The sequence below is a fragment of the Pipistrellus hanaki genome (assembly GCF_964339955.1).
Source record: "Pipistrellus hanaki genome assembly, chromosome: 7".
NCBI lineage: Eukaryota > Metazoa > Chordata > Mammalia > Chiroptera > Vespertilionidae > Pipistrellus > Pipistrellus hanaki.
In genome coordinates, this window is record NC_140509.1 from 51,902,781 (window position 1) to 51,919,026 (window position 16,246).

Below are 16,246 nucleotides of genomic sequence, written 5' to 3' on the forward strand. Positions count from 1 at the left end.
ACATTTAAACACATCTGTAGTACTTATCCTATGACTACTAACCAAACCACAACCTGCAGTTTATCCTACATTTCTGACAAAGTGTTTCCTAAAATTTTGCCAGGGTCATGTCATTCACCTAAGGCAAAGCTATCGCAGGCTCCTGCCACCCTAGCAAACAAAGGTTCTTTAACATAGCAGTCAAGGTTAAACAAAGGATGACCTAAATCTGCCTTTCCAGAATTATATCTCATTCCTCACCTACACAAAATTCCTGCTTCAACCACCTACTGTCCACATCCTAACTAGAATGTTCCTCTTCCCCATTTATTCTCTTCAAATTTTGCATGTTTTTCAAGGTCTAGTTTGAAAACCATATCCTCTTTGAACTTCCCCTGGATTATAGCAGCCAGAAGCAAATGCATCATCCCTTAAATGCCTGAAGAACCAGGTGAATACTATAATTACTGTCTTATAGGTACATTTATTATCTCCTCTGCTAGTCTGAATTAAGATCCTCTAGGACAGTGGTCGGCAAACTCATTAGTCAACAGAGCCAAATATCAACAGTACAACAATTGAAATTTCTTTTGAGAGCCAAATTTTTTAAACTTAAACTTCTTCTAATGCCACTTCTTCAAAATAGACTTGCCCAGGCCGTGGTATTTTGTGGAAGAGCCACACTCAAGGGGCCAAAGAGCCGCATTAGGCTCACGAGCCGCAGTTTGCCGACATGGCTCTAGGAGAAAGGATAGACGTCTTCTACCTCCAAAACAACTACCATTAAGTGAACATATATGCCAGTCACTATTTAATACTCTTAACAGTTTTATGAGGTTTACTCTATTTTAAAGATGAAGAACCAAAACTCAAAGAAGCTGGAACTGCGAACAAAGTCACATAACTGTTAAGTGGTAAGACAAGCTTCTTCTAACATATTACATGAAACATGAGCTATGTGGAATGAACCCTGTCAGGGGAAAGGTTCTCAGGCAAATAAATTTGGAGAATTATCAGTTAGATCACTCTTTTAAGTGGAGGGCTTCTCACAGCCTTTAACGTAATGCTGATAAACTTCATAAATCTCCAACAGGGCATATTTCCCAAAGGTATTTGGGGATAAAATCTTTTTCTCAAGGACCATGAGCTTTATAGGGCTAGTGTTCCATGAAGATCATTTCAGGAAATGTGGAAACGTGTTCTGCTATCTTGGAACAGCCACTGTACATAGGACCTCAATACACATTTCTTGAAGAAGAAAAATTACTCTTCATACTAAACAAACATACTAACATAACTTCATATATTAAAGAATAAGGTAATTTTACTCCTTAATAGTAGGAGGTTACATGTACAATATAATAATTTCTTCACTAAGCAGAGCTCAAATTTAGAAAGTCAATTTTCATTAAACAGACTAAAAACAAGATTAAGAGAAATTTATACCTGTGCTTTTATGATATGCATAAATCTTGACATCAACTCAGGACATTCAAGGAGGAAGTGAAAGTGATCAAATATAATTTTGGGATTTCTGAAAGAAAAATACATTTTGTTTATATGAACAGAAACGATGACCAGCATTAAGTGAAATGCAGATTTAGATAGATGGATACTGCAACAGAAGGGTAATACACCGACAATACTTTTACTTGTCACTGAACATTATTTTAATAGTTTAACGGAAGTAATATTTTTCTATTGAGATGAAAACATACGTAAAGAAAGAAAAGGCTACAAGGGCAGCCCATGAATCCAAGAAAGCCTTACCTGTTAACAAAGCATTTTAAGACTTCATCGTGTTTGCAGACAAATTCGATGAAACGAGGTGAGGTCATTCTGTGGGGAGTAAAAAAACAAGTCAGAACACAGACAAAAGCTGATGATATAGAAAATTTGAAAACTATGTATTGAACTGAATTGGCTTCTAGACAAAAATTCGGTTTGGATTGTCTTAACAAATTTAAGAAATTGAGGCATGTCTACCCAATCTATAAAATGAAAAAATATAAATTTTCATTAGCATATAAACAAGTGACCTTTTTAAAACCTTGAAATGTTATAAGCAACTCTGGTCTATACATTTCCAATATATAATAAAGTGATCCTATACAAAGTGGCATTCAGATTTCCTCATGCTAATAACTTACAAAATGCCTATCAAATAATTCTAGATAAGTATGAATATCCTAAAACTAGGTCAGAATAGAACTTAAAATCAACAAATTCCCAGCTGTTTTTACTGAAATTACAAAAAATAAAATAAAAAATCTATCAGAGAAGCAATAAGCATGCCATGTAAGCCTTGACAGTTGGGTTTCCCGTTTTGTAATGCAGGCGCCTGACTTAAGTTTTGGTTGCCAAGGCTTCCGCTTCAAAGAGGCATACACTTCAAAGATGGCTATCTTTAATAAACACATTGCCAGCCACCCAACTAGATAAGAGCCAGGCCACCTCCCCCCATTGAGGCTCCTTTGTTTTAGAGATCTTGGTTGACTTGGATAACTGACCATTTAGGCCACTTGTTTTCTTTCTCTTCCCACACTTTAAATTCCCACTCTTATGTTTTAAGTTCACCAATAAAGACTGAGCACCAGAAAACCCCCACCTCCGACCCCCCAAAAGGCAGAACACCAGGGCCATTCCCATACCGCTTGTGTGCTAGCTCTCTAGTGGGCCACGCTCTGGCTCTCGCTCTCTCCCTGTGACCTCGCTGTGTGGCCCCAGGTGTGCCATGTAATTTCCAGACCTTGTAAGTAATAAACCTTTTTTTTTTCCCCCCAAAGTTTCCTGATGGTTATTGCTGAAGGGCGCCTTGCAATCATAATAAGAACCACAAGGGCTGGTCCAGCCACCAGATTGGTTATTGATAGGCTGAGACTTGCACAAAAAACAAAGCAGAAACCCTCTTACCCTGGAGGCATCTGACAAGAACAGCACATGTAAAAAGCTTGAATGACAGCACTTAGCCGGTTAGCTGTCATAGAAATAACATCCTGACAGTCTGCTCCGGCTTCCTGTTTCCCTCCTAGAGCATCTGGTTTAGATTCCCTGGTGCCAGTGGATAGATTTTCATAGCTCCCAGGTCCTGGAGGTTCAAATGGAGGAATGGAAGTACCATCTTGATCTTGGCCTTTTTGTTTTAGTAAAATAGAAGTGATATCCGTTGAGTCCTTTTTGTTTTTCATCAGTTCAGTAGCTATTAAAACTAGCCATTCATCTAATGAGTGCCAAAGCAATTCAAGAGGCTACAAGAAAAAGAAAAGTTTTTTTAAAAAAAAATATATAATTCTGAAACTCCAGCCAAACAAATATTATAAAAGAGAAAATTTACTCTAGATACTATTATTTTCTCTAATGTGACAGCAATCTCTATAGGTAAGTAACAAAAAGTTATGAATGTCATATAAATGACAATTTCTCCATTTATAATGAAAACTTAATTTGTATTTATACATTCCTTGGAATAAAAAGGGAAAACTAAAACCTAACAAAAATATATAAGCAATCCTCTTTTAAAATGTTTTATTTAGCTTTAAAAGCATATACACATATTCCAGTGGGTTCTTATTTTCATCCCTTTATAGAGATATAATTGGCATAAATATTGTATAACTTTAAGGTATACAATGTGATGATTTGATACATGTATACACTGCAAAAATGTGTACCATAATTTTATTTTTTTATTCTTATATGATCACAGAATGCTATAATCCAAATCATGTATTTTGAAAAGACACACCCTTACTACAATACTTCAACTAAAAATAATATTACTTTTAAAAACCACTATGGGAAGAGATTATGCAACCATATTTGGAACCTTAGAATATATTTAAATAACCTGTTCTGCCAGAAATTTATTTCCAATTATTATCTAACAAATCCCTATGCTACATCTTTAGCCTTCCTCCAGGTTTCCATAACATTCTCTTTTTGAGAATATTTGACTTATTAAATTTACAAACAATTAAATCACCCTTAAGTCTCCACTTTAAATGTAAAACCAAAAAGCATAAGAAAAAAACCTAATTCACTCATTCAGCAAGTATTTAATTAGTACGCACTTGGTAAACAGGTAAGCAAAAAGTAAGCAAAAGAAAACTAATTATACCCTTTCTGAGGCTGACATTAGGCCCCTCTTCCCCACAAGAGAGCTTTTCCATTCTTAGGCACAGACTGCAGCTGGAAGACTCAATGTCCCTGAGCTGCTTAAAGGAGAGGCAAAAGAACTGGCTGCCACAGACATAATACCTTCACTGAAATGTATTTTTTTTTTTTTTTCTAATCCTCACTGGAAGCTATGTTTCTTGATTTGAGAGGGAGAGAAGCAGAGAGGAATAGAGAGAAATAACAATGGGTTGTTTCCTACACTCACCCTGACCTGGGGTCAAACCTGCAAACTGGGCGTGAGACCTGACCAGGAATCAAACCCACAATCTTTTGGTGTACAAGATGATTCTCCAACCAATTGAGCCGCCCGGCCAGGGCTTCACTGAAATTGTCTTTAATTCTAATCATGATTCAAGTCTGAGTCAATAGTTTCAGTTCGTGAGCAAAACACTAAACCTGCTATAAAAGATGAAAAGAACTTATGTCAACAAAACTATTCAGCTTTATATCAGAAAATGAACTTCCTAAACAGAAAGAACAGGTGGTGGTGATGTAAAACTGTTTGAAACAAAAGGAAAAAGGAATAATAGGTCTCTAAATGAGAATGGCTGAAACCTAGAAAATCAACCGTTGGATGGAGATGAGCCTAAGGCAGGAAATGATTCCTGCTGCTCATGCAGGCAAGAGCACTGAGCCTGAACCTATCACAATCCTATTTTCAAATACTGACAATGTTCAAAAATGAAAGGCAAAATTTGAATAATCCAGAATACTAAAGAAAAAAGAAATTCCCAATAAAGGAACACGGCATAGAATTAAAAGAGAATGAGCGGAAAAAAGAGAAGTAGTTAAGTCATCTTAGGCCTTTCTTTTCTCTCTTTACCAGCTTTTCATTTTTCATTCAATGCACTAAAACAAAATCCCAACTTTGAGGTAGTTTTTCTTAGGGAGTTAGCCCTTTAAAGATTTGTGCAGAAAATTCATTCCTCAACCACAAAAGAATACTGTGAAAATAACTTTAATTTTTAACTGTGGTATCAGCCACAGACAAAAAAGATTATAATACATTTTAAAAATTTTAAATCATTGTAAACCATATCTATGATGCTTTCTCTACTCATAAATAATGATAAAAATATTAGTCAAAATACAAAGCTCTGGACAGATCAACTGCTAGTGAAAAACGAGTTAATGACTATGGAAAATAGAAGGCGGCTTCTTGGCACTATGGAAACATTGCTTCATTTCAAAATATTGAGTGATCTTCACCACAGAATTACATTCTCCCTATAGTAACAATGACAATCATATATAATTTTTAAAACATTTGTATATGTAATCCCAACTTGCAAAAAAATTAGAGATTTTTCAAGATCCATGTGCCAAAGTGAGATACAAATCTGACAGGAAAACATTACTAACTTTACTAAGTCCATTAATAGTATCTTGAATTCTTGTAAGTCTGACAATTCTCATCTTGATAATGTCAAATGCCACAACTCAAAAGATAAGATTTTAAAGTTAAAAGTTTCTCAATCTTTCTTGGCTTCCAATTCTCCCCAATTATACTTCTATGAAGTTGCTAACAGTCGCCGCTTACTATTCACAATAGATTCAGGACACCTAAACTGTCTGGCCCATGCTCTCCCTTCTTCTAAACCAGAACTCCCTCCTCCTACATATGCCCCCAGAGTTCCATGGCACAAGATAAAAATCTCTTAACACTAAAAAACTAGCTAAGTGTTCAGACAAATTTAAAGGACTTCCAAGATAAATGAGAAAACTAATAACAGGATGTTAAATAAATTCACCTACTAAAAATACAGGGCCTATAAACTTATTCATTTTAAAGGAAAACCTGATAGTTAATTTTAATAGAGGAACATACTACCTAATTAATGAAATAGAAAGTGGACATCAATTGCTACCTTAGAAAAATGTAGTAAAAATTAAAATGATATTTCCAATTTAACATTACAGCAACTCAGCAAATGTTTAAAAATTTTTACAACTTCAATCATCCCACAATGCAGAGAAGACCTTATATACATAAATGACAATGTAACTTCTATTTTTATTCTTAAGGTGAAGAATGAAGTTTTACAATAAAAATGTTTTAACAAAGTGGCAGGTCAAAATTTACAAGAAAATAAGTGATCAGAGGCAAAAGAAATTGTCAACAATGCAGAAAATAATGACTTAAAAAGAAATAAAAATACTACATATATATATATATATATATATATATATAGATAGATAGATAGATATAGATATAGATATATATATATATATATATATATATATATATTTGATATATACAGAATCTGGATTCCATGAAAAAAAATACTGAGTCTGGATTCCATGAAAAAAAACAAAAAACTAAAGAAAAACAGTGATATCATTTTCTACTTAGTTACATATGTACTGACTAGGTAGGTAAAAAACAATGCCTACAGAGAGGCTACTCAACACATATTTATTTTCTGATCAGCAAATTGATGGCAAATTCAAATTTTAATCCAAAAAATCAAACAATAGTTAATATAATCGTGACCATATCTATACATGATTTGATTTTTCTATTCATAATTATTAATGAGTAGCAAGAATGAGTAGAAAATAAAATGAGGGGTAGATTCAGTAACTAACAGCATGAGCACATTTAGAATAACTTCATGTAAAGTGAATGTTTTAGCAGTAAACTCACAGTAGCACTGGAAAAACAAGAAATCAATAATATAGATTAGAATTTTACACAGACAATAAATTATCACTCCTAATGTTCAAGGAAATGGTGGTATGTGAAAAGCCAAAATTTGAATTACAATAAGATGCATAACTTCCTTCTTCCAGGAGGTGGCACAATAGGGAAAGAAAAAAGAAGAGAGAAAAAGTGAGATCTCTTTCCAATACTAATTTAAAAAAAGACAAAGGCAAGGAAGAGAGAGACCTCTCTAGTTCCTGAAGCAGACAAATAGATGCAGAGATACTTATACATACCTTCCTAAAGGCTATCAGACCTATTCTACCGTAAGTATTCAGGAATCTACTAGTGTCAAAATGCTTACAAACCATTTATTTGTGTCTGCCAAAATTGTCCATGTAAGGATCATTTAGCATAACTCATTAATATAACTTCAGATTTTTTACAGACAGAAAAGCTGTCAATCATAACTCATTTTGGAGAAAGTGGCACATAAAAGGGGTCCTATCAGTTTTTGGATAGAGAACCTATATTTACACTCAGCAGACTATTTAAGAAAATACATCTTTATGAACCCAAAAGCAAACGTTAAACTATGAAAATTTCATAAGATAAAATATCTTAAAAAAAAATAACATGGAAAGTTATTAAGTTACACATTTGTCCAAAATCTGAGTTACCTGAAAATATAATGCCATAAAAAAGCATTAATAATAACAATTGCAGCCATGTTCCTTTTGTTTACTTCATAAAATTATCATTTAACACGAGTAGCAACACTGCCTTGGGTTTTATATGGAATCATTCTTCCAAGGATTCCATCCATAAATGTGCTTATATAACAGGAGCAACTGAAGCAACACAAAGTGTTTAACAAAATACATATCTCAATGATCCTTCCTTGAATGATCCCAGGAATTAACTGTTGGTACCCAGTAACTGAAACATAATAATAAAATCTAAATAAAAACTCAACAGTTTCTTTCCTTCTGAATAAGTTAACATTTTTTTAAAAACATAATGGCTGCATATGCCACCTTAAAACCCTATAAGTCTGATTAAAATTGGTCATGCTTAACACTAAATATCTTTACCCTTAGAATAAAACACTAAAGGAATTAAAAGTTTACTTGTAAGAAAAATATAAAAGCTCACCAATTGAGACTTGCTGTTGATTAAACAGAGATGAAAGGAGGAAAGTGTGTCCTATCTTAAAAAGTGATACCGGTATGAACCAAACTTACGTCCTGTGTATGAGGTTTCTGATTAATGAATGTATGCTTTGTCAAATTCATCTCTTTTACGTCTATCTTCATAACAACGTCATATACTTTTCTGACCTTGAACACCTGGCTTCTTGGTGTTTTATTCCCGTTGTAGCCCATATCGATTCCATTACTGGGAGAGGAGGGACCAATTCGAAAGACGTGACAAAATATCCTCACAATCCTTAAAAGGCTCTTCATTTGGGCATCATAATTACTAGACAGGCTAAAAATAAAAATTAAAAATATGAATAAATTAGATAGAATAAAACAAATTACTATTTTAAAATACCTATTCTAAAAGATTTTTATGAATTAGAGTAAAATTTCTTTCCTTCTTAACAGACAGCAGAATGTTTTAATAGGAAGTTAACAAATATATATTACTTAAATTGCATATGTACAAATTATTAATTTTTAAGTCATCAGAATATAACCAATGATGAAAGCATAAAATATATACATATTTGTTTTAAGTACCTTATTTAAAGTTATCTTAAGGTAAGAAGTATTTTCTTAAAATGGAATTTTAAAATCATCAATTATTAATATAGCCTAATAATTTTGTATTACTTTACCTAGTTTAAACTTCTTCCAAGCTAAATGCTTGGTCTAAAAATTGTTATTTTTCATTTTCCAACCAGTGAAATATCTCTTTTATATGATTCAAAAAGATTATAAAATCCAAACTTCACCATACCCTTCTCAGTTGATTATAAAATAATTTCTTTTCAAGCCACCAGGTCTCAATATAAAAGTTTCAAACTTAATTTCCTAATTTAAAGTCCCCCCTCCCAACTTTGGTTTTTATCAAAGTGCACCTCCATTCAGTGACCTATTTAGCAAAGGTTGTGATTTCTCTGTTCATTTACACATTGTTAACTATCTTTACCTCAATCCCATATAGGAAGATAAGTCATTTAATGAAACAAAATACATGTGAAAAAGCCCTCAGTAAATATTTATTATCTTTATCAAGTACTCCTAGAATCAGTTAGACAAAAGGATATTCATTTTTCAAAAGTGTGCTAAATAACAGTTCAATTATCACTAATTAATATATATTTATTTTCTTAAAATTTCTATTAAAGTAAATGGCCAAAATTACATTACCTTGGGGTTAAGAAACACAAAATTATTCACAAATGAATAAATGAAAGGCAAACTGCAAAAATACCATTAAACATAATATAATATTGTCAATTGTAATTTAATTTTTTAATTATAAATATTATTAAATATAAATTGGAAGGGGGAAATAACTTGTATTTAAGTTTCTCTTAAGAATCTACCTGTGTAGCTGTGAGATAATAGTAAATGTATCTATTGGTCTCTGCCCCCAGTTCCTGGGGTGCTCCTAAAACCCTTATAATTTCCTAAGTGGTTAGAGCACTAGGAGCATCTTTTGTTCTAACAGTTGGTCTTTTATGTCAATTCCTAACACAGAAACCGTAAATCTCTTGGAATTTCTTGGGTGAGAGCATTGTCTGTTGTTCTACTGAGGTGACTCTCGGTGGGCTCCAGGATAGAAAGGAAACTGGTCACGAGAAAAGCCAAGCCAGGACTAGAAGCTTGGAATTCTCGGCTTCCCCTTACCCCAGACCCATTCTCCAGAGAGAAGGGAGGGGCTGAAATGTTAATGTTTCACATGCCTATGTGACAAAGCCTCATAAAAAGCAGAAACATACGGGGTTAGGGAAGCGTCCAGGTTGGTGAGCATATCCATGTACCAGAAGGATGATGTAAGCCAGCTCCATGGGGACCGAAGCTCCTGTGCTCAGAACTCTCCCAGACCTTGCCCTAAGTACCTCTTTAACTAGCTATTCATCTATATCCTTTCTCATATCCTTTAATAAATGGGCAAATGTGTTTTCTTGAATTTGTGAGCTGTTCTAGAAAATAATCCAATCCAAGGGAGAAAAGGTCATCAGAACCTCTGCTTTGCAGTCAAGTCAAACAGAAGTTATGGGTAACCTACTACTTGGGATTAACATGTGAAGTGGGGGAGGGAAGCCTTGTGGGATTGAGCCCTTAACCTGTGGGAACTGATGCTATCCCGAGGAAATTGATTTAAATTGTAGGACACCCGGCCCAGTTAGAGTGGCTTAGTGGTTGGGCATTGACCCAGGAACTAGAGGTCACCAGTTTGATTCCCAGTCAGGGCATATGCAGTAGAAGGCATACAGGAGGCAGCCAATAGATGATGTTTCTCAACGATATTTCTATCTCTCCATCTCTCTCCCTTCTTCACTCTCTAAAAATCAGTAAACACATATTTACAAATAATAATAAATACATTGCAGGACACCCAACTGGTGTTGCAGAACTGCTTGATGTAGGTAATAAGTGTTGTGAGTGTGGAAGTGATAGGAGAGTAAAGGAGAAACAGAAGGAAGACTAGTGTTCTCAAAATAGTAGCAATTCTAATAATACTAACAATCAATACTCACTACTAATCCCAACAAAAATCCATAACATATTCTATAAGGTATTTGAAAAGTAGCATTGTAAGTACAGACAGTACAGTTTAGCAAAGTAGCTTTAAAACTTGTACTGGCAATACTAGTAGGTCCCTTTTTCCTACTATGCTTCGTCTGTTCCACTAATCTCCTTGTTGCTTTTAAGTGCTAGATTGAAATCTAGGATCTGCTTTTTATAAGCAAAGGTATGATCCTGGATCTTCTATGTATTATCTTGGCATATAATTGAGCTTTACAATTTTCTTATAGGTAACACAGATACTACGTAGTAATAATGTCTAAATTACAATGTTATTATGAGGTTTAAATAAAACAATGCATGTGAATGTTCCTTAAAATAAAAACATACATACACACATAAAATATAAATTCTTTCTGATTACTGAAGAAGAGCTAAAAATGGGACAAAGATTTAGGTAGAAAAAACAAGTAAATTTTCTAATGTAGGAAAACAGGTTAAAGGTATTATGGAGGTATTTAAAATAATCATCATTATCTCTAGCATTTTCCATTTATATCATCACAACTATTACCACCATCATCTCCTCTATATGTGCCTGGCACTTCAAAACACCTTATTTCACTAGAGGCCCGCTGCATGAAATTTGTGCAGGAGGGGAGGGGGTGTTTCTCAGCCCAGCCTGCACCCTCTCCAACCTAGGATCCCTCAAGAGATGTCCTATTGCCCGCTCTGGCCCAATCCCACAGGCAGTCAGACATTCCTCTCACAATTCAGGACTGCTGGCTCCCAACCGCTCGTCTACCTGCCTGCCTGATTACCCCTAACCACTTCTACCTGCTAGCCTGATCACCCCCTAAGCATTCCCCTGCCAGCCTGATCTACACCCAAATGCTCCCCTGCTGATCCGATTGCCCCTAACTGCCCTCCTCTGCCGGCCTGATAGCACTACTGTCCTCCCCTGCAGGTCTGGTCACACCTAACTGCCCTCCCCTACCATCCTGGTTGCCCCCAACTGCCCTCCCCTGCAGACCTAGTTCCCCCCAAATGCCCTCTCCTGCAGGCCTGGTCACCCCTAACTGCTCTCCCCTGCTGGCCTAGTTGCTCCCAAATGCCCTCCCCTGCTGACCTGATCACCCACAACTGCCCTCCCCTGATTGCCATCTTGTGGCAGCCATCTTGTGTCCACATGGGCATAGCCATCTTTGACCACATCTTGTGTGTGTTGAAGTGATGACCAATTTGCATATTACCTCTTTATTATATAGGATTCTTACAACAATTCATTAAGACATTTACTATAATTTTTCAAAAAGGAAATAAAATCCTGATTGGACTATAGATTAAACATAGGGAGAGATCCTATATGTATTTTGCATGAGCACCTAGCAGATGGTCTGGTGGATAGTAGGCACTAAAAAATAAATATTAGATGGCCCTGGCCAGTGTTGTTCAGTTGGTTGGGCATCATCCTATGCACCATAGGTTGCTGGTTCAATTCCTGGTCAGAGCACATGGCTCCATCCTCAGTAGGGGGGTATGCAGGAGGCAGCTGATTGATGTTTCTTTCATTGATGTTTCTGTCTCTCCCTCTCCCTTCCTCTCTAAAATCAATAAAAACATATTTTGAAAAAAATTAAGTATTAGACAGATGGGTGGATGATGGTGAAACTATGAAAAGTTACTTGCTGAGATCACAGCAAATGGTGATGTCTGCATTTACACCTGAGTCTGGAGTAAATGGTTTTACTTAGTATGTCTGAATCTTAGAAAGTCCTTATCCAATAAATGGATTAATGGAAATGACTAAATAAAAAGAGAGCATTATGTCAAGCTGGAATTCAATGACTCTTACAGAGTCTAAAGTAGTATCAGAGGTAAAAATAGATTTTAAATATTATCAACTGGTATACTGAGTGAAACTACTGAAGAAAGACTTAATGGCTGAAAGAATACAAGAAGGTGACTTAGCAAAGATCCTTTTGAGTAAATAGTAGAGAATGTGATTCTGGTTTGAAGTATATGGAAAGTGCGAATAAATACATAAGAAAAAGGCTAACATAATGGATTTGACAATGTAGCTGCTTTATAGAAGCAAAATGTAACGGGGAGGAAGAAATCCAGATGCAACTAACTGAGGTAAGATAAGACCATAATCTATTAAGACTATTAATGTATTAAGAATAGAAGTGAAAAGACTATTACAAAGTGGAAATCATCCAAATTAGAAGTGGACTAAATTTGTAAGCTACAAAATAACCTAATTGGAGTAGGTAACCACATACAAAGAAGTGTAATTGCAGGAAAATGTAATATATATAAATGGAAATATTATAAATATTTAATATTTAATATTATAAATGGAAATATTTTAACACCATGGACTGAGAACCACATAATCTTTGGAAGGAATAAAGAACTGGAAAGGGGGAGAGTTCAAGGAGAAAATTTTATAAGAAATTATTAGGATACACTGAGAGGTTGAACACTAGTGTATACCCAATTTTTTATATTAGTTATCAAAACCCCTCAATTACTTTCTTGATTCTTCTTACTGCACATTTTACTTACATGATTGTTCTAAGACACATATGTCCAAATCCACTTAAGTCCCTAGTGTTACCTCTTTATAGAAACTAAAGTCTCCTTAGTAAAAGTTGATTGCCCTCGTCCTTTAAAACAAAACACACAAGGATGTGTCAGCAAATTTTTAGAACATCTTACTACTGATAAAAGGCATCCACCAAAATAAACTATTCCCAGCAATGCCAAAAGGAGATAAAGCTGATAGATATTGTTAACTATTGATCTGTTTATATTTTGAAACACTTACCTAAGCAGTTTATGACCATTTGTTGTGGCAACCTCAGCAAGGCTTGTTAAAATCTTTAGGTACTGGCTTTCACTTTGCTGAGACAAATGTTCTAGAACTTGCCGTAACTAAATTTTTTACAAATAAAAAAATGTGATTATATAAACTTTATCAAGAAATTAAGAACCTATTATTTTAATAAGTATTCCCAAGCCAATTAGCTGAAATCAAGTCCTTTACAGTCATTTTGTCTTGCATAAATTCAAAAGCTAATATAGAGATAAAATGACCTAAAATCTTTGCTCACAATCACCAAGAAAGCAATTAAAAAAATAGAAATAGAACAGAAATCACCATATTTATATAAATTTAATTCTAAAATTTAAGAGAAATATAAACGCTGCAATTTTTCAAAGAGTAGAGCTATTCTAAATACAGAGCTCAATGAACTAGTGATTACAAATCATAACATGATATTCCTTAGATTCTTTTCCTCTAGCTATGGGGAATATTCTAATTATCTTTAGGAGAAACCAAAGACCCAGAGGAAAGAAGATTCATAGGGCCAAATATTAACACAAAGTTTATTAATTATTATATAATTCATACCTATCCTATAATGAAGATAAACAAATTTATTATTACAAATGTTAAAATATTCATTTATAATAAGTTACATTATATTTACATTACTCATATATTTGTAATATACATTGTTTATAAATAATATTAACATTATTATAAATATTTATAATAATATGATTAAGAAACACATTTGTAAATTGCCATATATGTTAAACATGCATAAAGCTTGTTCATTTACAGGCTACTAGCACAACTGCATTACCATGTTTTCTCTGAGATCTTCATTCTGTGTCATTTGAATAATTGTCTGGAAAAGCCTAGGGTGATATTGAATTAATACTTCACAGGTCTCTCCATATCCACCCTAAAAAATATATTTAAAATTATCTGGGTTTAAAAACAAAGTTCCTAAAGGAAAACGTACAGATAGCACAGATGAAAAGTTGGGTTCACACTTTAGAAGGCAGTCAATCACAAGTCTAGACCACCCACACTCTGACTAAACAGCTGTAAGTCAGAAGTTCCTCAACTCCTCTTTGAGTTTGATAATTTGCTAGAAGAGCTCACAGAATCCAGGGAAACACTTTACTATTACCTGTTCATTATATAGGATACAACTCAGGAGTAGCCAAATAGAAGAGATTCATAGGGCAAGGTATACGGGAAGGAGCACAGAGCTTCCATGCCCTCTCTGGGCATGTCATCCTCCCAGCACTTTAGCATAGTCACCAACCCAGAAACTCTCTGAGAACCCCACTGTTTACGGTGTTTAGGAAAGTTCCATTATATAGGCATAACTGATTAAATTACTGATCATCAGTGACTGATTTCAAGCTCCAGCTCCTCTCCCCTCCCCAGGAACAGGAGAAGCTGCCCTCTAATCCCGTGGTTGGCTCCTCTGCCCGCCAGCCCACATCCTGAAGCTCTCTAGGGACTTTCATTAATATACAAAAAGACATTCTTACCTTCTGGAGAACCTAAGGGTCTTAGAAGCTCGTGTGTCATAAATTGAGATAAAGACCAATATATATTTTCTTATGTCAATGTTCCCTTTAAAGAGCATATTCTTTACAGAATAAAAATCTTTGTACCCATTCTCTCATTTGAGAAAAAACATTGTTTTATCAGTCTCTTTCTATTAAAAGTAAGGGGCTAAGAATATATATTAACAACATACTTGTACACATAAATCCAGAGGGGTTACTCCATTTTTATCTGGCAGATATTTGGCTCCTCGTAATAGAAGAATCTGTGCTGTGTCTCTCTGACCATGACTGTACAGAAAGAGAACCAAGTTAAAAATATAATCGTTTTAATTTAGTATTTTTCTACGAATTATGGACAGTTAATATGAATCGAGGATTAAAAATTTTTAAGAATTGAGAGGAAGATCTGAACAATATCCTCAACAATCAGGAAAACACTTCTCAATGTTAAGTCATACTTTCACTATGTAGATAAGAAAATGGCCTATTAAATATAAGTATTGAACTTGAGACACATTACCTACAATAAATCATAATATTTTGGGATAAGTAACTGCTACTGAAGACTGTGCTTTGGTTTCTTTCTTCCAGTCACTTCCTTCTCAACTCTAACCAGATTTGTTTAACAATCTTTTTTCAAAGAGATCCAATGTTTGCTAGGTAAAAACTTACTAGTGATGCCACCCTAGCTGGATTACTCAGTGGTTAGAACATTGGCCTGCAGTCTGAAGGGTCTCAAGTTCTATTCAGGACAAGGCTTGATCCCCTGCCCCAGGGCACATGCAAGAGACAACCAATCCATGTGCTTCTTTCACATCAATGTTTTTTGTCTTTCCCCCTTCTCTAAAAATCAATGGGAAAAAAATATCCTTGGATGAGGATTAACAACAACAACAACAAACTTAGTGATGCCCTCATCTGGTGGCTCAACTGGTTGGAGCATCATCCCATACACCAAAAGGTTGTGGGTTCGATTCCTTGTAAGAGCACATACCCAGGGCACAATCTCTAGTTGGGGCACATATGGGAAGCAAACAATTGATATTTCTCTCTCACATTGATGTTTCTCTCTCTGCCTCCTCCCCCCACATTCCTCTCTCTCTAAAATATTAATAAAAACACATCCTTAGTAAGAATTAAAAAAAAAAAAAATCATTATGACGGGGCCTGACAGGGTACCTCTGTTGGATAGAACATCATCCTGAGACACCAAGATTGCAGGTTCATTCTCTGGTCAGCAACCTATACATAAACAAGTAGAACAACAAATCTCCCTCTCTCTCAAATTAATGAATAAAAATAAGTACATAAAACTTGATGAGAATACTAGCAAAAAGTACTTCTATAAAATTCTTTAACC

At 34.8% G+C, this 16,246-nt stretch overlaps 1 protein-coding gene across 7 annotated transcripts in view; it reads right to left on the minus strand.

Annotated features, from left to right (window-relative positions):
* Positions 1-16,246, minus strand: part of HACE1 (HECT domain and ankyrin repeat containing E3 ubiquitin protein ligase 1) — a 75,552-nt gene that overhangs the window by 32,528 nt on the left and 26,778 nt on the right. For 4 of the 7 annotated variants that reach the window (XM_084890526.1, XM_084890522.1, XM_084890523.1 and 1 more), the window contains 7 exons: positions 15,078-15,174; positions 14,163-14,264; positions 13,337-13,443; positions 8,044-8,290; positions 2,893-3,227; positions 1,750-1,818; positions 1,426-1,513 (listed from right to left, as the gene is read on the minus strand). In XM_084890526.1, coding sequence (XP_084746652.1) covers positions 1,426-1,513; positions 1,750-1,818; positions 2,893-3,227; positions 8,044-8,290; positions 13,337-13,443; positions 14,163-14,264; positions 15,078-15,174 — 1,045 coding nt within the window. The remainder of the gene's footprint in view (positions 1-1,425; positions 1,514-1,749; positions 1,819-2,892; positions 3,228-8,043; positions 8,291-13,336; positions 13,444-14,162; positions 14,265-15,077; positions 15,175-16,246) is intronic. The other 3 variants (XM_084890528.1, XM_084890527.1, XM_084890524.1) reach the window with 1 other exon arrangement.